The sequence below is a fragment of the Meles meles genome, chromosome 4, assembly GCF_922984935.1.
Source record: "Meles meles chromosome 4, mMelMel3.1 paternal haplotype, whole genome shotgun sequence".
Taxonomy (NCBI): domain Eukaryota; kingdom Metazoa; phylum Chordata; class Mammalia; order Carnivora; family Mustelidae; genus Meles; species Meles meles.
In genome coordinates this window covers 40,227,198-40,247,107 of record NC_060069.1, presented here as the reverse complement: position 1 = coordinate 40,247,107, position 19,910 = coordinate 40,227,198, and the positions used below count along the sequence as shown (strand labels likewise).

The following is a 19,910-nucleotide window of genomic DNA, read 5'->3' as shown; positions in this document are numbered from 1 at the left end:
AGTGCATTATTTCCAGAAGTCTCCACAAATCACTCCTGCTAGAGTGGGCACACTGAAATCTACAGTCAGAATTAAAAATGATAGAGAGGGATGCCTGGGTGGCTCAGTCGATTAAACGTCTGCCTTCAGTTCAGGTTGTGATCCTGGGGTCCTGGGATCGAGTCCTGCATCGGGCTCCCTGCTCAGCGGGAAGCTTGCTTCTTCCTCTGCCTGCTGCTCCCCCTGATTGTGCTCTCTCTCTGATAAATACATACATACGTACATATCTGTTAAAAAAATAAAAATATAAAAATGATAGAGAGTTGGCCGTGATGATGAGGGGACTTGTATCCAAGTAAAGGATGAATATGGACTTACAGTATTTGGGACTCTTTAGATGAAATTTAAGAAAAATGATAAACCTTTTAGGAGAAAATCTTTGGGAGCTAGGGTTAAGTAGGGATCTGATATGACATCCAAAGCACAATCTACAAAAGAAAATATTAATAAAGTGTACTTCATGAAAATTAAGAACCTTGTTAAAAACAATTAAAAGATAAGCAGGTTAGGAGAAACTACTGACAAATCCAGAATATATAAAGAACCGAAGTTCAATAACAAGAAAACAAACAACCCAATAACAAATGGGCAAAAAGTTTGAAGACACCCTTCACCAGAGATTTCCGGATGGTAAATAAATATGTGGAAAGATGACCAACATCATTAATTGCTGGGAAAATGCAAAATAAAGCCAAGATAAATATCATAACACACTATTAAAAAGACAAAATTAAAAAGGCTGATCACACCAAGTGTAGGGGGACACCTGGAACACTCCTACACTGCTGGTGAGAATGTAAAATGGAACAACCACTTTGGAAAACAGTTGGGCTGTTTCTTAACTAGTTAAGCATACATTTACTATATGATTCCGTCATTCCACGCCTAGCTACTTACCCAAGCGAAAATAATATATGTGTCCACACAAAGACTTATACACAAATGTTCATACCAGTTTTATTTGTAAGGACCCCAGACCAGACACAACCCAACTATCCATCATCAGGTGAATGGATAAACACCTTGTGGTATGTCCATACAATGGACATAAACAGCAATATAAAGGAATGAATTACTGATATTCACAGCAAAATCAACGAATATCAAAATAATGATTCTGGGGGGTGCCTGGGTGGCTCAGTGGGTTAAGCCGCTGCCTTCGGCTCAGGTCATGATCTCAGGGTCCTGGGATCGAGTCCCGCATTGGGGGGGGGGTCTCTGCTCAGCAGGGGGCCTGCTTCCCTCTCTCTCTCTGCCTACTTGTGATCTCTCTCTGTCAAGTAAATAAATAAAATCTTTTAAAAAAAAATAATGACTCTGGGTAAAAGAAGCCAGGCAAAAGTAGAGTACATACTGTATTGCTCCACTGACACAATTCAAGGAAAAGGAACCTATGGTGGCAGAAGGCAGAACAATGATTACGTAGGGATGGGTTAAGCCGATCATTGGGGTGAAGGGAGGAAGGGATATTTTTTTTTTCCATTTTATTTATTTTTTCAGCGTAACAGTATTCATTCTTTTTGCACAACACCCAGTGCTCCATGCAAAACGTGCCCTCCCCATTACCCACCACCTGTTCCCCCAACCTCCCACCCTTGACCCTTCAAAACCCTCAGGTTGCCCCAACCTCCCACCCCTGACCCTTCAAAACCCTCAGGTTGTTTTTCAGAGTCCATAGTCTCTTATGGTTCGCCTCCCCTCCCCAATGTCCATAGCCCGCTCCCCCTCTCCCAATCCCACCTCCCCCCAGGAACCCCCAGTTTGTTTTGTGAGATTAAGAGTCATTTATGGTTTGTCTCCCTCCCAATCCCATCTTGTTTCATTTATTCTTCTCCTATCCCCCTACCCCCCCATGTTGCTTCTCCATGTCCTCATATCAGGGAGATCATATGATAGTTGTCTTTCTCCGATTGACTTATTTCACTAAGCATGATACGCTCTAGTTCCATCCACGTCGTCGCAAATGGCAAGATTTCATTTCTTTTGATGGCTGCATAGTATTCCATTGTGTATATATACCACATCTTCTTTACCCATTCATCTGTTGATGGACATCCAGGTTCTTTCCATAGTTTGGCTGTTGTAGACATTGCTGCTATAAACATTCGGGTACACGTGCCCCTTCGGATCACTGCGTTTGTATCTTTAGGGTAAATACCCAGTAGTGCAATTGCTGGGTCATAGGGTAGTTCTATTTTCAACATTTTGAGGAACCTCCATGCTGTTTTCCAGAGTGGTTGCACCAGCTTGCATTCCCACCAACAGTGTAGGAGTGTTCCCCTTTCTCCGCATCCTCGCCAGCATCTGTCATTTCCTGACTTGTTAATTTTAGGCATTCTGACTGGTGTGAGGTGATATCTCATTGTGGTTTTGATTTGTATTTCCCTGATGCTGAGTGATGTGGAGCACTTTTTCATGTGTCTGTTGGCCATCTGGATGTCTTCTTTGCAGAAATGTCTGTTCATGTCCTCTGCCCATTTCTTGATTGGATTGTTTGTTCTTTGGGTGTTGAGTTTGCTAAGTTCCTTATAGATTTTGGATACTAGCCCTTTATCTGATATGTCGTTTGCAAATATCTTGGGAGGAAGGGATATTAAAGGGAGTGAGAGATATGTTCCCTTACCTTGACGGTGGTGATGGTTTCATGAGTGTGTGCATGTACCAAAACAGACAATGTACACTTAAATATGTGAGGCTAACTGCATGGCAATTACACCTCAACAAGCCATTTAGAAAATGTGAATAAATGTCCAAGAAAACACAGTACTAACTGGCTCTTACCATGTGTGTCTTACTTGAAGGCTTACTATTGATCTGTCTGAAGTACATGGGGAACTTCTTATCCTCTTCCCCTCTTCTCTTCTCGAGTCCTGCCCTGGGGTGGAGAAGAGGCACCGGTGGGTGGCTGGGGTGGGGGTGGCCAGAGAGGACTCTCAAAGCTGTTCCTCAAGACAGAATGGCGACCGGGCAGAGAGGCCGGGCTTCAGAAGCAGCATGCCTTTTCCAATCTTGAGTATTCTTCTTTACTTAAAGATTTATTTATTTATTTGAGAGAGAGCGAGCAGGAGGGAGGGTGAGAGAGAGAGTGCGGTGCCTGCAGCGGTGGGGGAGGGGCGCGGGTAGAGGGACCGAGAGTCTCAGGCAGACTTCGAGGCTGAGCACAGAGTGATGTGAGGCTGTGGGGCTCCCATCCCATGACCGTGAGATCACAACCTGAGCTGAAACTGAGAGTCGGAAGCTTAACTGACTCCGCCACCCAGGCGCCCCTCAATCTTGAATATTCCAGGAAAGATACAGTCAGAAAAGCGGTGCAGCCTTGCCATACTTGCGTCACAGCGGAGATAAGGGCCTGCCTCCTTCACTGTTCCTCACAGCCTCCGTGCTTTGCTTTCCGGGACCCCCTCAGGAGCTTGGCAATCTTTGACAATATTTAGGGGATGAAAAGGTGATGAAATGACCAAGGTTGTTTTTTTGTTGTTGTTGTTGTTGTTTTTTGTTTAAGATTTAATTAATTAATTTATTTGAGGGAGAGCCTGCTTGCGCCAGCGGTGGTGGAAGCGGAGGGGGAGGAAGAGAACCTTGAGCAGAGTCCGCGCTGAGGGCGGAGCCCAGTGGCGTGGGGCTCCATCTCACCAACTGGAGATCGCCGTCTGACCCAAAACCAAGCGTCAGATGCTTCACCGACTGAGCCACCCAGGACCCCCATGACCAAGGTTATTCAATGACAACGGTCATCCTACTTGCTCCCCCACTCTGTAATATGTCCAAAGTTTGAGCATCTCAACATGAGTCAAAGCCTCGCTTACAATGCCACGTCGTCTGTGACAGAAACTGTGTAAGAGAGGAAGAGCGCTGAGGCCCCACCGTGGGCGCAGAATAACTGGTTAGAAGAGATATTGTGGGGGCGCCTGGGTGGCTCGGTGGGTTAAAGCCTCTGCCTTCAGCTCAGGTCATGATGTTCTGGGATCAAGCCCCGCATTGGGCTCTCTGCTCAGCGGGGAGCCTGCTTCCTCCTCTCTCTGCCTGCTTGTGATCTCTGTTAAATAAATAAAAATAAAATCTTTTTTTAAAAAAAAGTAAGAAGAGATATTGTGGACACATGCGTTTTTCATTGTTCTCCTCCTCCCCTCCCACTTTTTTGCGGGGCGGGGGGAGGGGGAGGAAGGGGGTGAAGTCAGAGTGCAAGTGTGAGAGACCAGCTTTTCTTTCTTTCTTTTTTTTAAAATATTTTATTTTATTTATTTGTCAGAGAGAAGGAGAGAAAGAGAGAGAGAGCACACAGGCAGGCAGAGAGGCAGGCAGAGGTGGAGAGAGAAGCAGGCTCCCTGCCGAGCAAGGAGGCCATGCGGGACTCGATCCCAGAATCCTGGGATCATGACCCAAGCTGAAGGCAGCGGCTTAACCCACTGAGCCACCCAGGTGTCCCAAGACCTGCTTTTCATTTGCAAAGTGGGAGAAAGACAAACTTGAAAGGGGAGTGGGAAAGGGTAACCCAGCCCTGACCTCAAGTTAGCGGGAGGGTCTCGGACCTCAGACCGGGTGTTAGGAAAGGCAGTATTTGGTTTTCTTTAAATCCAGGGCACGTGAGTGCCCTGATCTGAAGGCCCCAGGCACAGAGGGATGACCTTGTATTTTCGAATTCTAGACCCCACCGCCTCCACTGCCCAGCTGTGTGATGTGTAAGGTGGGTGTGTACTGACCCTCCCTTGCAGGACTTTGTGAAAAGTAAATGGAGTCTGGAACAGGCCTAGAACAAAGTCTGGCAATACCTATACATTGCTCTTGGGGAAAAAAAATTCCTTTGCAAGCCCACGCTAGAGAATGGTGGAGGGGAGGCGTTACCCAGGGCCTACTTCCACTGAGTTGAGGGCTGGAGTTCCGCAGCCACACAATCTGGGCACAAACCCAGCCCCACAGCTCACCAGCTATTTGACCTCCAGCGATTTGTTCTTCTAATGAACGGAGCTAATAATAGAACCTACTCGGTTTGCTGGGAGGGCTGAAGCACGGAGAGTGCTTAGAACAGTATCCAGGACACACCCCAAATTATTCCCATTGTTACTGAGCCAAGCATGGGAGGGTGAAGGGTCGATCTTGCAATCCACGTCACTAGTATGTCAAAGTAATATGGAAAATGTGGTCTTGAGTTTCACAAAAACTGCTTCATAGACAAAACTCCAAAATGTGACCTAGCTTCCTTTGGGGGAACAAATGATACCTGTCTGGTAAATTATGCATGAATCAGCTCACGCAGGACATCACTAGTGAAAAACTAGTCTCCCACATAAGGCCTTCCCATCTTCATTTATCTACTTGGGAATTTCCCTTCTTCCCTCCATCCCTTAATATGCTGCCTCCTTTCTGCCTCTTACTTGCTGGAATTCAGAATTGAACAGAATCTTCAAGATCATTCGGTCCAGGATTTTAATGTAAGTAAGGACTAAAGGGCTGACTCAGGGCCCACCCACCCCAGTGCTAGGGAGTGCAGTTTATGAGAAGTGAAGAAAAGAGCAGGAAGTGGAAGGAGAGGGCAGTGTGAATTACCCTTCTGTCACCCCTCTTTGTCACCTTTCCCAGCTGAGGAGAATCCCTGAAAAATTCATTTGCTGGTGGACCCTAATGGCGATTGTGACACCATAAGAAACAATCCTTTGGTCTCTGACCCCACTTCCAGGCACACAGCTCCCAAAGCCCTCAGAATCTCTAATGTGATGTGCCTTTTGTCTGCTAATGAATGACTGGTGGCTGGGGGCTCCTGGACAGCCTCTAGATGGGGGATAGTTACCAAGGGAACCAACCACGTGATTAGAAGGTGGGTACTTCAGACCCTCCTCCCAACCGCCTGGAGATTGAGTTTATCGCTAATGACTAATGATTTCATCAGTCATGTCTACCTAATGAATCCTCCATTAAAAACCCTGACTTAAGGGCATTTGGAGCTGGGAACCTGGGTTGATTATCTCGTGGTGGTGCCAGGAGGTGGTGCCAAGCCTGGAGAAGGCCTGGAAGGTCCTTGCCTCTCCCCTCACACCCTGCCCTATTCATCTCTCGCATCTGGCTGTTCCCAGTTGTAATAAATTGGTCATCTAGTATACAAACCGTTTTTCTGAGTTTTGTGAGCCCTTCTAGTGAATTATCAAACCTGAGGATGGGGTCAGGGGGATGGCTGATTTATAGCTTTTTATTGATCAGAAGCAGAAGGCACTTTGGACTTGCAATTTGGACTTGCAATTGGGGGTCTGAAGTAGGGAATAGGGAAGTACTCCTGTGAGACTGAGCCTTTAACCTGTGGGGTCTACCTTAACTCAGGCAGTTACTGTCACAATTGAGTTAAACTGTTAGTGTCTGGGGGCGCCTGGCTGGCTCAGTCAGTAGAAATACAATTCTTGATCTCAGGGTCGTGAGTTCGAACCCCATGTTGGGGGTAGGATTTACTTTAAAAAGTAAAAAAATTAAGAATTAAAAATTTTAAAATTAAAAAAAAATACTGTTGGTATCTGATGAGAATCAGAGAATTGCTTAGTTTGAAAAAAACCCTACACATTTGGTGTCAGAAGTGAGTGCATAGAAGTAACACTTTTTTTTCCATTAAGCCGGATAAATAATTAAGTTTATGTGGGGATACCTGTCAGAAGTTAAGTCTTCATACCTGAATCAAGTAATTCTCCTTCTAGGTATCTTTTCTAAGAAAAGAATCAGAAACTAGGTCGAGGATAAATATACATGTATTCCCCAGAATAAATCTCCCCAGAAACAGCCTTAATGTCCAACAATAAAATTAGATACTTTAAAGTATAAATTTTTCCATGGTCATGGGAAAATGTTCATGATGTAATGTTAAGGAGAGAAAATAAAAATACAGCTATAATTTGTTCTATATTAAAATTGTTTACAGTAAGAAGTAAAGACAGCAGTACACTTTTCTCTATTTTTAAAAATGAAAACTTTGGAACTTTAGAGGGGAGAACAGGACTGTTTGGAAACTAATCCAGAAAGTGTGAAGATAAACATGCCTCCATAAGGTTGAAGGACATTCATCATTCCGAGTTTTTCCAAGCCCGGGCTCTCCACCATGTAACCATGGATGTCCTTGCTTTGGAACTGAAAAAGGAGGTTCTTCCATGTTTTCCTGACAGATCTGGACCTACCTCAATAATTTTTGCTGCTGGTTCTTTTGTTTCAAATTCCACCAAGGCAAATCCCTTTGGATCTCCAGCAGACTAATAGTTTGGCGGACTTATATCAACAACATTGTCACATTTCCCAAAGACTCTTTCAATCCAGCTGTGATCAACCTTTCTGGGAATTAACCCCTACGATAAGTCAGAGGTAGTATTAAATCTGTACAGATTTAATGACGATCGCCTTACTTAAACGGTCAACAAGTTTTACCTCAAATGTTTTTAAAAATTAAAAGAAAATTAAAATGAAGACTTTGGGAGGCATACAAGAGGGAAGGAAAGAAGGCGGCAAACAACACTTAAGAGGCAACCAAGATGCCTGGGGCTTTATGATCATTATGTTTGCTGCTCTGTTCCGTTGTCACAAAATCCATGTGAGGCAAGTATGATAATCCCACTCCTTCATGTTAATTATACTTTTTTTTTTTTTTTAAAGATTTTATTCATTTGTCAGAGAGAAAGAGAGCATAAGCGGGAGGAGTGGCGGGCAGAGGGAGAAGCAGGCTCCCAGATGAGCAGAGAGCCCGATGCCAGACTCCATCCCAGGACTCTGGAATCAAGACCGGAGCCAAAGGCAGATGCCCAATTGACTGAGCCACCCAGGCACCCCCGATTATACCTTTTTTAATGGAGGAGAGTGCAGGATCACCAAAAGAGATGAAAGAATTCCCAGGGCTCAGGGCTTGTTGGTGAAGGAGCCGAATTCAGCCCTGCCTGTCCGCTCCTGAGCTCACATATTCCCACTGTATCTCGCTGCCCAAACACTCACGGAGCTTTGGCTTTACTTCTACTGCCATTTGGAGTTTGATTAAAAACAAAATGCGGACCACTTTATCACAAGTGCTTTCAGTACACATTTATTGCAAAACCACAGCACAGTAGTAACTATAATGTCAACATAACAGTATTTCCAAACGGAACAGGAGATCGCCATTCCAATGTGCATTCTCCAAAGGCGCGGAGGCTTATTATATGGAAGCTCCCGCAAGGTGAGTAATGACTAGAACCCCGTTCTGAACTGGGAGTTCTAAACCATTAAACATTTAATTACCACTTTGGCAAAGCAATGCACATTACCATTTCCACAATGTAACAGCACAGAGATTTTAAATGCATCTTTATTTTTCAGATTCCTCGGTCTTCACAATGTGAAGTGAAGCAGAGTTTGAAATAAAGAGCTTTGCCAAAGCATAGTTTCTTAAAAAGACCCGATGGAAAGGAGGGACAACTGCATATGAATACTATTTATCAGTGCTTACAATTGACATTAACTATAGAATAAAAATACTCAAGACTTCGACATTTCCTTACAAAAGTATACTTGGCCATAAAATAAAAGTCTATAAAACCCCAAATATTAAAAAAGTAAAATGCAAAAAAAATTTTTTTTTATTAAAATGTAATACAATCTTTACATGGTAATAAGAATTGTTTAAAAACGCACAGAACACTTCCTAAATTGTGATGAGTGTCAGAGGGCATTTATCACACGCTCTCATGCTTTGACAGTTGCATAGACCCACTGGGTCACAGAGCCAGGCCGGCAGATATGCACACAACCGCCCCTCTCCCCCAGCATCGAGTCTCTGGCTGGGCAGAGTCTAAGCTCCCTCCGCACCTGTTCATATTTACACCATGTCTTGTGCTGGGAAAAGAAGTTTGCCCAGGCACGTGGGGTGTCATAGGAGGCGGGCCCCTGCTGCCAGAGAGTCTGCATCTTTGTGTTGCCTAGATCTTAGCGTTGCCATGTGAATAATCAGTTCCTGGACCTGGAAGGAATCACAAGACATCATCTGGTTTATGCTCAGTCCTCTGGCCCAGCCCTGACCCATGCTGCTCCTCAAGTGGAGCTTAAGGCTCTGCCCCAGAAGTGCGGAGTCGGCTGCAACCTGATGGAATGCTATTTCGCTCTGGCAATCAGAACTTCTTGTGTTTAACTGTAGCATTTTCAGCCAAAAACCATTCTCAGGGTGGACCCAGATCCCAGCAGGAAAGGACTTTGTTTTTCTGTAGACTGAATGAAAGGAATCAGGGGAGTCACTTCACTGCAGTCTGGGACTAACCGGAGAGAATTGGGGCGGGGGCATGAATGGGAATGAGACTCAAGGCCAAGAGGGAGGCTCAAGGCTGAAGGCAGGGTGATCTACAGGAACCTTGGGGAATGGGAGTCGGGAGCCTATTTAGTAGTTAGCCCCACCACGCCTCCTCCCCCCCCCCCCCCGCCTCTCCCCCACTCCCGCCCAGTGTGGATGGTAGTGGCCATGGGATTGTTGCAGGCTCTTGCTCCATGAGCTGCCTCTGCTGTTTCAGCAGCCGTCTGACCTGCCACCTGCTGCCCCGGCCTCTGCCTGCCTTCCTGCTCTGTCAGATAGCGCACAGCCACATAAGCCAGAGAACTATGAACGGTATAAAATTAGACCAAATCCATGGTGGCTTAGGAGCAGAAGGAGAACAGCAAAGTGTTCGGGGCTTTGGGAGAGTGATTTTGGTTGGACAGGCTTTCTGGCTTGCTTCTAGGAGAGTGACCAAGAGGATGAAGATGGATGGAAAAGTCCAAATGGGAACTTTACTTGGATCTAAGTCCACTTGGACTATTCAAGATTTCTTTGCATCCAAGAATTGGCATGAAAAGCCACTATTCTGGCAGAGCGCAGGAAACACAATAGGTACTGAAGGCATGCCTTCAATTACAGAACATTCCTTGGAGGATGGAAGGGAGGGGATTGTTAAAGTTACAGCCTTTCGAGTAAAACACAGCTCCTCTTGGGAGGCGCTGGATGTCTCCATTCCCACTGCTTTCTCAGAGCAGAACAGGAGCCCCCTGTGCCAGACAGGGCATCTGTGGGGGCGGGGTTCCCAGATGGCTGGTTCCCCCTTCCAGCGCTCCCGTGGGCTTGCACCAACTCGAAGTAGGAAATGTGGGGACTCCTTCCTCACCACTACAATTCCTCTTCACCTGGGTCCTGTGCCTTGATTGTTCTGCGAGTCCCCCTCTGCCACTCTATTTCTTGAGCACCCCGCTCTGGCCTCCATTCCTTGAAAGCAAGAAGTTCTCAGTGCAAACAGGGAGTGGCTCTAAAACAGATGACTGGGAAGCTGTAGCATCTCCAGCCCTCTTTTTTTTTTTTTTTCTTATGTATCTTTTTTTTTTTTTTTTTTTTATTTGACAGAGAGAAATCACAAGTAGGCAGAGAGGCAGGCAGAGAGAGAGGAGGAAGCAGGCTTCCCCAGAGAGCCCGATGCGGGGCTCAATCCCAGGACTCTGGGATCATGACCTGAGCCGAAGGCAGAGGCTTTAACCCACTGAGCCACCCAGGTGCCCCCATCTCCAGCCCTCTTGAGCTGAGAAAGCAGTTCGCCAGACGTGCCACAGGCCGGATGTACTTGGAGGCAGGAGGCTGGGCCAGATGACTCAGTGAGAATAAGCCAGTTTCGGGGCTGTTTTCCAGAACCTCCTTCTCCACTTTTGCTCAGCAGATATGTTAACACATGCCTCCTAGGCCTGGCTTCTGTCTCACTGACTCTTTCACAGTGGTCTCCTGGGCCTCCTTACATAGCCTTGTCTCCTCCTTGCTAGAAAGCTCTTCCCTCTGCCTAATCCCATGTCTGAAAGAGCACTAATCGGTCAGAAATCTTTGGATCCTTGTTAGCTTTCCCTAAGACCTTTCCCCCTCTTCTCAAGTCATCAAAACACATTTCCCTGCCTTTCCCTTCAAAAGCTGCCTAGGAGTATGGTACAGTCTGCGAAGGTTACATATATCCATGCGTTGGTTAGGACACGCGTGGATTTGTCATGGCCCAAGAAGTCAGGATTTAGAAACTATTCTTCCAAATAGAGTAAGACCCCACAGACAGTTGTAGAAATAGCAGTCTTTTGGGGGTGTCGCTAGCTTTGAACTACACGGTTTTTATGAATGGACTCATCGGAAAATGAGTCTGAGGGCCAGGGACTCTGTCTTGTTTCTACATCCTCAGTGCCTAGCCCAGTGCGCAGCAGGCAGTAAGAGCCTTGCATTGGATTATGAAATCCAGCCTCCTTCATCTCAGATCTTCTTTCTTTTTTTAAATATGATCTGCTTCTCCCAGCATTTAATATTGGCTATGATGAAATCCCTGCTTGACTTTATTTTAGAATGTTCCATTATGTTCAAATTGTCTTATAAAGTACGCAGAAGGAAAAAGATCATAGTGTGCTCTAAGATAAAAGAAGCAATTTTGTAAGAAAAAATTAAAGTTTAAAAAAAAACATGAAATAAATTCTAGGACCTAGCCAACAATGAACTTACTGGTAGAGCAATATTGATAAAAGACTGGATGGGAACAGGATCAGTAGCTGGTTCATTAGAAAAACCTTTCTCCCAGTTAGACAGAAGGATGATTACAGGCAACAGAAGGGCAGCATGGAGTCGCTCTGCATGGGGGTCGACACTAAGCTTGAGTGAAAAAGACAACAAATATGGAAGGACTTCTCTACTCTGGGATAAAAGAGGGTGAGGTGTCAGGGCTAAGATATCAACTGATGTTTTTTCCATGGAAAGAACAAGGGTAACTACTTTTCTTGGGACGTGGAACAAGGATTCTAGGGCACAAGCCAAAAGGACAGTGGGATTACGGAGAAGAGGGATGGCTGCTCCTGAGACATCTCTAGCACTTTCTGAAACAATTTCTCAGCAATAACATACTGATCAGACAATGTGAAAAGCAAGACAATGTGAACTGGCGAGTTCAGGAAAGAACTATGAAGAAAGGGGCCACCCCAACACACCCCCTCAATCTTGGCTAAATTCCACTGAGCAGGCCCCTCCTGCCCATGGCAGGTGATATGGGACCAATCACTCCTCCTGACTTCTGCCCGGCATGTTCTCTGAATCACAACAAAACTGAAATAGCACATTATGAATGTAGGTCAAGGACGCGATTTTGTTTTGGACTTGTAGATGCAATCTAGTAGAAGGGAGGCAGAATTTTCCCAAAACTTAATTTTTATAAACCTCCAAAATGATACATTTCTGGTGGACAGGGAGATAAATTTGAAATTGGGGACATTTGTAGTAAATAAAATTATCTGCAGGACTAAAACCTGCCTGCCCCCCCCCCCCAAGCATTCTTTGGGTTTCTGCAAAAAACCCAAATGTCTTCAGAGGCCAGGGCTTCACTGGTGCTGCTCAAGTGCGCTTAGGTTCATTCGCAGGTGGAGAGACCTGAAGGGCTGCCGGAAAGTCTCCAGTGTTCAGATTAACCCTTCTCTATCTATCTGATGGGCTGAAATCCCAAGTCCTATTATCAGAAATCCTTCCTTTTGGTGTTTAGTCTTTGTTCTTTGTTAAAATTCAAATTTCCCTTAGAAAGGAGACTCACCAGGCCTTATGAAATCTTTGGAAGATTTCATGCTTTTGTTAAATTTGTCTTCAGAGGAAGACGGAGGTGCCAACAATCTCCCCAACTTCTGGAAGGACTAGTAAGTGACCGGCCATGATGGTGAGGGTTGGGATTCCTAATGCCAAAATTGATGCTATACTCCCAGAGAGATGAAGCTCCTGTCTGTGATGAAAATTTCAGTGGAACCAAATATCCTTTTCTTGAAATCAGTTATGGTACGAGAAAGATACTTAGGTTCCTGCTGTGTGCAATTAAGGATTTGGGAAACTGTCATTCCTTCTTTTAATTGTTAGTTCAGGAGAGTATTTTGGTTTTTAAAATACATCTAGAAGGTCCTGAAGGATGGAAACATCTTTGGTTTTTCTGATTCTCTTTCACAGGCAGACACTGCACACATAATGTTACTCTGTATCCAGAATAAATAGAAGGATGAATGAAGAAATAAATGGGTATATTGACAGCCTGAGTTTCTCCCATTGCCCAGATCCTGGTAACACATCACTAAAAGCTAACAGGGCCTTGTAGAATTCCTCATTTATCTGAGGTGATAATGCATAACTGGAAATACTGGGGAATAGGTTTTGCACTCTACTATGATCTTCTACTTTTGGTGATGTGTGACCACTAAGTGTAGAAAACTATACTCTAACCCTTAATTTAGATGTGTGGAAGCTGAAGTCCAAGAGGACGGCTCAGCAGCCGTCTCCAGTGTTCAGAGGGTTCCAAGGTCCCGAGGGTGCTCAGCAGCTGCCCTGGAGATAGAGACGGAGACCCAGGCCTCTAAACTCCCAGCCTGGTCCCTTTTTTCAGTCTCTTTCTCCACAAGCTGTTGTGCTCACATCAGGGCCTCAATGAAGCCTTGCTTACGAACACCTGTGTACAGATTTGGCCTTGACAAGGTGAGCCTCTGCTCTCACTCTGTAATCTGCACAGCTCTCCCGACAGAGTGTGGCCTCGTCCAGGATGACAGAGTCCCAAAACAACTTACAATCAATCCTTGATTGTGCCATCACTCTAGAAATATAAGTCTGAGGATGGGCTTTACCATCTGATCTGACAGTTTGATTTCTACAGGTGCAAACTCATCACTGACTCACAGTGAATCAAACCAAGCCAAAGGATGGGTTCCTGGTTTGTCTTGATTCCAGAGAGCAAATGCAGTGCTCTGACCTGGCTTCTGGAATGCCGCTGTCTCAACATCAGATGGCAGATTTCTCTCTTATTGCATTTGATACATTTAATAAGCCCCGCATTTCATATACAAAGTCCTTTGGGGGAAATAAACAGCACCTGCAGCTTATCTCCTCCCACAGACAATGAAAGAGCCAATTCTTCTAGTCAAATGTGTTCAGTGGAATAGTCCATGTGTTCACAGGAGGAGGGCCACTGCACAAACGGAAACAGGAAGGTGCTGGGAAGCTTTGCATCATTTCTTTTGCATCATTCCATAATTTCTTCCTACTTAAATAAAAACGGACCTGAGTTTTTGAACTGGAAGAGATCTTAGGGATATCTTTGTTCGCTCCCTTAATTCAGAAATGCGTTAAGTGGGAAATGAAATGACTTGCTCGAGGTCAAACAGCTGAAGACGCTAGGCCTGGGACACCTGCCAGGCCCAGGGGCTCCTGGGCGTCTAGTTCATTAAGACACTGGCCTGCTTTCCTCCCTAATGCTGGTAACTCGGAAAATCTGATGCAATCGGAAAGGGGAAAGCCGGGTGGACAGGAGGGCAGAGAAGGAAGAGGTGACCAAACCAAGCTTTGCTCTTGCCCTACTACAATGCATCCATTTTATGGGTAGTGTGAGTCAAGATAGCTAAGGAAAGTGACCAGGAAAATAGGATCACCAGAATCTTCATTAGCTAGTGTTTTTTAAAAAAATGAAATCACAGAATTTACTCTCTTGAGTCTGCTTTCTACACTGTTGCGTGTCTCTGCTGAGACACGAGGAAGCCCTGTCAAGAAAATCGATTTGGATTTTGGGCGTGGGTCATTCACTTTCTTCTCTCACAGTACGTGGGCCCTAGTTGACATCAAAAGAGAAAGTCCATTTCCAATATGAAAAAAAGAATATTGCATATTAGAATTCACTTTAAACTTCTGGATGTGATAAGAGTTTGATGGTATGCAACCAGGTTTGTGAGATGTCTCTATTAACTACTCTTCCTTTTGGTACAGACGCATCTGGGAGAGAAACAAGGATCTCAGAAACTCCTGCTTCTGCCCCAAAAAGCTAATGCCAACATGGTCGAAGAAATAATTCCCTAGATGACTTAATTTTAAATCCCCAAGTTTCTATAAATATGTATGCAAATGCATAGAAGAATTTCTGAAAGGATTAGTAAGGAATACTTTGGAAAAGGGAAATGGATAGTCAGCACGTGTTTGTATAGAGATAGACCACTCTATTTCTGTACTGGGTATTTTACAATGGCTATGCATTCATGCATTCCTTGTTTAATTTTCAAAAACTTAAAAGAAATGAAAAAAATTACTTAATTTTATTTCTGGTTACCACATTGACCACTTATGGAAAGAATGCTGGTCTAGGACTCAGGTTACCTGCTAAAACTTTGCTTGGCATTGAACCTCAAAGATTCTCTGTTAATTTATAAAATGAGGTAGTTGGATTAGATCATCTCTTTGATTCCAAGGGAAGAAAATCAATCGGAATTAGAAAAAGCCTAAACTAAGTTGTAAGAAGTAGAAGTTTCACTTTTTAACATTTAGGTAAATGAAAAGTGTCTCCCAAGTCCTGCTTGCCATTCTGGTCAAGACTGTGGAAGCCTCCCTTGCAGATGAGAAGAGCCAAGAGGGAGCCCCAAGAGTACTGTGATGTGTGCTTTAGAGCTCAAATGGTTTGATGCATTTCTAACATCTTATCAAGTTGAAATGAATTTCAGCTTTCATTTTTTAGTCGTTTAAGAGAAAAAAGTGTAATTCTCCCTTGTTGAACAAACAGAACAGCTAGAGCAAAGCAACCTTTGCTCTCACTTTTTGAGCATGGGTTGAGATGGAAAGCTATCATCGGAGGCCTTCCAGATTTCCAAGGCACAAAAGAAAGACTCCATAAGGCTATCGAATCAGTCCATATTCTAAAAAGCAACAAGGAATAGCTAGAGAAGCCTGTTAGAGACCTTTGTCATTTCCACGTCAGGGCATATTCTAACTTATGAAACTTGCTGTGGGAAGAACTGTTAGAGCTCTCTGGACTGACCCATGCTAGCGTCCTGCTCAGGAGACGGAAGCCCAGGCATGTGGCCTTGGTTGTAGTTAAGCGTGAGGCTGGGCTTTTGCCTCGGAGCTCAGGGAGGGCTTCAGGGTGAAGCCTGTGCCAGGAAGTCAGGGCAAGGAAGCAGAGACCTGGAGAGTCTCAGACACCTCTGAGAGGACACGTGTGCTCAGGGTAGTCAAGGTGTCCGCTTCCTGAGTGCACAACTACCTCCACCGAGTACAAAGTACCCATGGACGCTGTTAAAAGAGTGCCCCAAAATCCCCCCGTCAACTTCTGTTCTTCTGGGATGGTCTAACACTATCTGTCCCCAGAATATTGCTTATATTTTCCTAACAGACTAGCGAACTGTTTGATAGTATGGAAATAAACTTTAATTTGTCCCTTTCTGTACAATTCTAAATTAAAGGGGGATTCCTAGATCCACAAAATAGGTGTCATCAAATTTCCTCATAGTTTTCTTTTGCACTTGCTATATAAAATGGTATAATCACCGTGATTCCCGTACTTACTATTTTAGGCACAGGTGTGGAATTAATGCGATTTTTAACATTAAAGCAAGTTTACTATGCATTTGTATTTGATCTTCAGTTTAAAACAGCAAGATGAATGCCTAGATTTTAGTAAAAATAATAGGAAAAAAACAATTTAAAGTAGATAGGAATTTAATCTTTTCAGTTTAAAATCTCTTAGCTTGAATCCCTCATTAGAAGGGCTTCATAAAAACAAGCTGTAAACATTCTCAATAATGAAGCATAAATATATGATCTATGATAAAGCTTGGCCCTGAAGCCATATATGTTTAAATATACAAAATCCTACTTTAACTTGATTCCCTCTTATTTTATTAGCTCCATCCTCCAGTGAAATGCATTTGTTTGCGTAATTATCTTGTGCCTATACCTCAACCACAGACTGTATTAAAAAATGTTTCTTCCCATAAACTGTGAAGTATTCATTGATAAGCCACAGGGAACTTACACTATACATGTTCTTACCAATTAATGCTGTTGACTTGGTTTATGAGGATTGAATTATTCATCAGAATCTTTTTATATCACGTCCCTGTAGGCTAAGACTCAGAGATGTTAGAGCACCAACAGGATGAAGAAAACAGAATGATCTTACTTAAAAACCAGTCACCTCCGTTAGATCCCTGTACTTTCTATATTCCAAATGATGATTTGTTCCAAGCCCCACCATGTACAAACACAGAGGAGTCGTCATGACCCCCCCGAAACGTCCCAATTAAACTGCGGTTTTGTGAGGTAGGGAAAAAATCCTGCTTTGGGAGTCACAAGGTGTTGGTTCTACTTTTGTTACTAACTAGGATTGTGACCGTCAGCAAGATCCTTAGCCTCTGTGGGATTGTTCCTATAAATTCTAAAATGAGGGGCTTGGCTTAGTGGGGGGTTCAGACTTCTTTTGTTATAAAATTTCATTAGGACTCTGCAGTGTTTGTTTAGAAAGTACAAAGACAACAGCTGGTCTATTTTGATGCACGCTAGAAATAACAAGAAGTAAAAAATGCATATGACTTGAAATATTCAGGGAAATGAATAATGTGTAATCCTCTCTCCCCACCTCCAAAGCCCTTTGGTTCTATCAGGTTTGGTATATGAAATTTTGATCACTTTAAACAGTTGCAGTTTGTGATTAGAACAAGCATCTGCCAGAGGGGTAAGCAGATAGAATAAATGAGATGGAAGCATTTCTCATGTGCTAAAAACATGGTTGGCGTCTGGTACGATGTAGGAATTTTCATCACTACCCACTTGGGATGTCATGAAATTCGTCACTTAGGTAATATTTTTAAAGTGTTTTTCTTTACTTCGTATTAAAAGTAGAATTAACTATAATTAGAATGTTCTATATCGTGTCTTATTATAGAAAAATTTCATATACAGTGTCCTCAAACACAACAGTTCTGTCTAAAACTGAGTACTTCCTAACTCCTCCCTCTCCTTTCTGTCTTCTAAGAGGAAGGGGTGGGGGTTACCTGAGCATCGCTCAGGGACTGCTCATATCCACAGTGGCTGGCTTTCAATCATCTTCAAGAATTTTGCTTTCCTTTACTGAGGAATGACAGAGGTAACTGGAACTAAGCCTAGCCTTCATGGGTTTTTCCTTCTCTTAGAAAGTTCCTTAGTTCCTTCAGTTCTTGATTCTAAGTTAGCAGGGTGGTTATACGGGCGGTGATTTTAAGGTGACGGAAGACAGAGGCTAAATTCCTTACTTTTCAAAGAGCATGATTTAGGATCTCAGAAGAAGGCTTAGATCCTCCTCTGAGCCCGGGGTGAGTTCCCGCATGACCCTGGACTTATGAAGGGGGGGCGGGCTTTGGACCGTGTGTGAGGATGTGTGCACACATGATGAGATGAGCAGAGCAGAGGACTAAGCAGCCCTCTTTAACCACATTCTACTACCATGGCTAAGAGAAGGAGTCGGCTTGCACTCTGTTCAGAGAAAGACAAATAAAATACATATTTAGCTGACAATCAAGATATAATTTCAAGGGAGGAAAAAAAAAAGAGAGGTGGTTGAAGGAAGCTGAGAATAATGAAGGCAAAGTAAGTATTGTTCTTGTCTTTCTGGGAAAACATTTGGTTTTCCTAGGTAAGGGGAATGATGTGAATGTCAACAGTGGTAATACCATAATCCCACTGAAGCACATCTATGTCCCAGTGAAATATATGTCTGAGAGCTGTCCGATGAGTAACTGTCATTTTTAAGAAAGCTATCATCCACACAAAGAAAATAGGCACTGACAAAAGATCGCCTTCTCAAACGTGCGGACTCCATAGAGAATGGAGTCTTTTACAACCTGAATTGAAATACAAGAATGTAATCCAGAAATCACTCAACAGGTTTGGAAGTTTCTGTGTTATAAATGGTTATTTTCAAACAAGGGTCATTTAATAAAATGCAGCCCAAGTAAATAATAGCTGGTGCTGGGCTTTACACCCCCTGCCACCATCTCTCTCTCTACATACAGCCTGAGACAGAATGTTCCATGGAATTGTCAGCTCACTTTGAACAAAGTGCTCAATCAGAACGGAATTACAGTTTTCATACAATATTTAATGCGACTATACTGAACATTTAGTCACCTTTAATATAATTATTTAAGAGCCTAGTAGATGAAATTGCATTTCACAGAAACAAGGATAAGTGGAGACCGAGACACAAACTATGTGTTCTGAAGCAGTGGGAAGCACTTGCTCACCGTAATAAAGATGGCCCAAGGTTTCCGACCTGGTTAAAAATAAGGAGTCATATAAGAAATGGCTTTATTAGAAAAAAATGTAGTGTACACGTGGCTAATTTTTATCATCGATAGACCTTGTGGCTACTTTATAATTAAAATCTGATGGAGGGTTTAAACTTCTTTAGAAGTTAGTGGCATTTCTTCCTATTCTGATATGGGACTTAGGTAAGGTATGTGACAGATACCCTTTATTTCTTTCCATAATTACAATTAATCAATCAGTAGTTTAGCACTGGCACAAAACATAGAGGACATCATTCAGGTAGTGCTTTACGTGTAAGCTACCCACACTTCCAGCCCCGGAACCAGGCACAGGTGTGCCGTTTTATAGTCTTTCGATCCCCTACGATCCCTCCGGTCCCGCGTTATTATTACCTAGTAGTCATGAAATGAACGCGATCATCTGTACCCTAACAACACCGCTGAGTGAAGTTTCTCTCTTCTCCTTTTTTTCTCCTGTTAGGTGTGCAACTCCAAACAAATGCGCAGTACGACTTCCAGTCCCTCTTTCGACTCCTTCACGTCTGCGCTATTACACTGAGACAACCACATCAAGATAGAGTCTGTCATATGATTCCCTGAAGCACAGAATGAGGAGGAGACTGAGCAAACACGACCCGGGAAGGCACCAGTTGAACCAAGACAACTCTGGAAGACAAAAACACGCAACTGTAAGCATTCAGATGTCAGCAGCAGAACCACCTGTAAAAATCTATTCCTCCAAAGGGGGTGGGGAAATCAATCACCTTTAGATGTTTGTTCGCTATTTTTAAATGCCCTCTATCACTATCACTCTTGTCTCTGTTTAGAAA

The 19,910-nt window shown here is 43.7% G+C and overlaps 1 protein-coding gene across 1 annotated transcript in view; it reads right to left on the bottom strand.

Annotated features, from left to right (window-relative positions):
- Window positions 1–8,054: 8,054 nt before the first annotated feature.
- The window catches only part of SLC49A4 (solute carrier family 49 member 4), an 81,778-nt gene continuing 69,922 nt past the window's right edge, over window positions 8,055–19,910 (bottom strand). Inside the window, exon 9 of the mRNA XM_046001621.1 lies at window positions 8,055–19,746. Coding sequence (XP_045857577.1) covers window positions 19,631–19,746 — 116 coding nt within the window. The 3' untranslated portion in view covers window positions 8,055–19,630. The remainder of the gene's footprint in view (window positions 19,747–19,910) is intronic.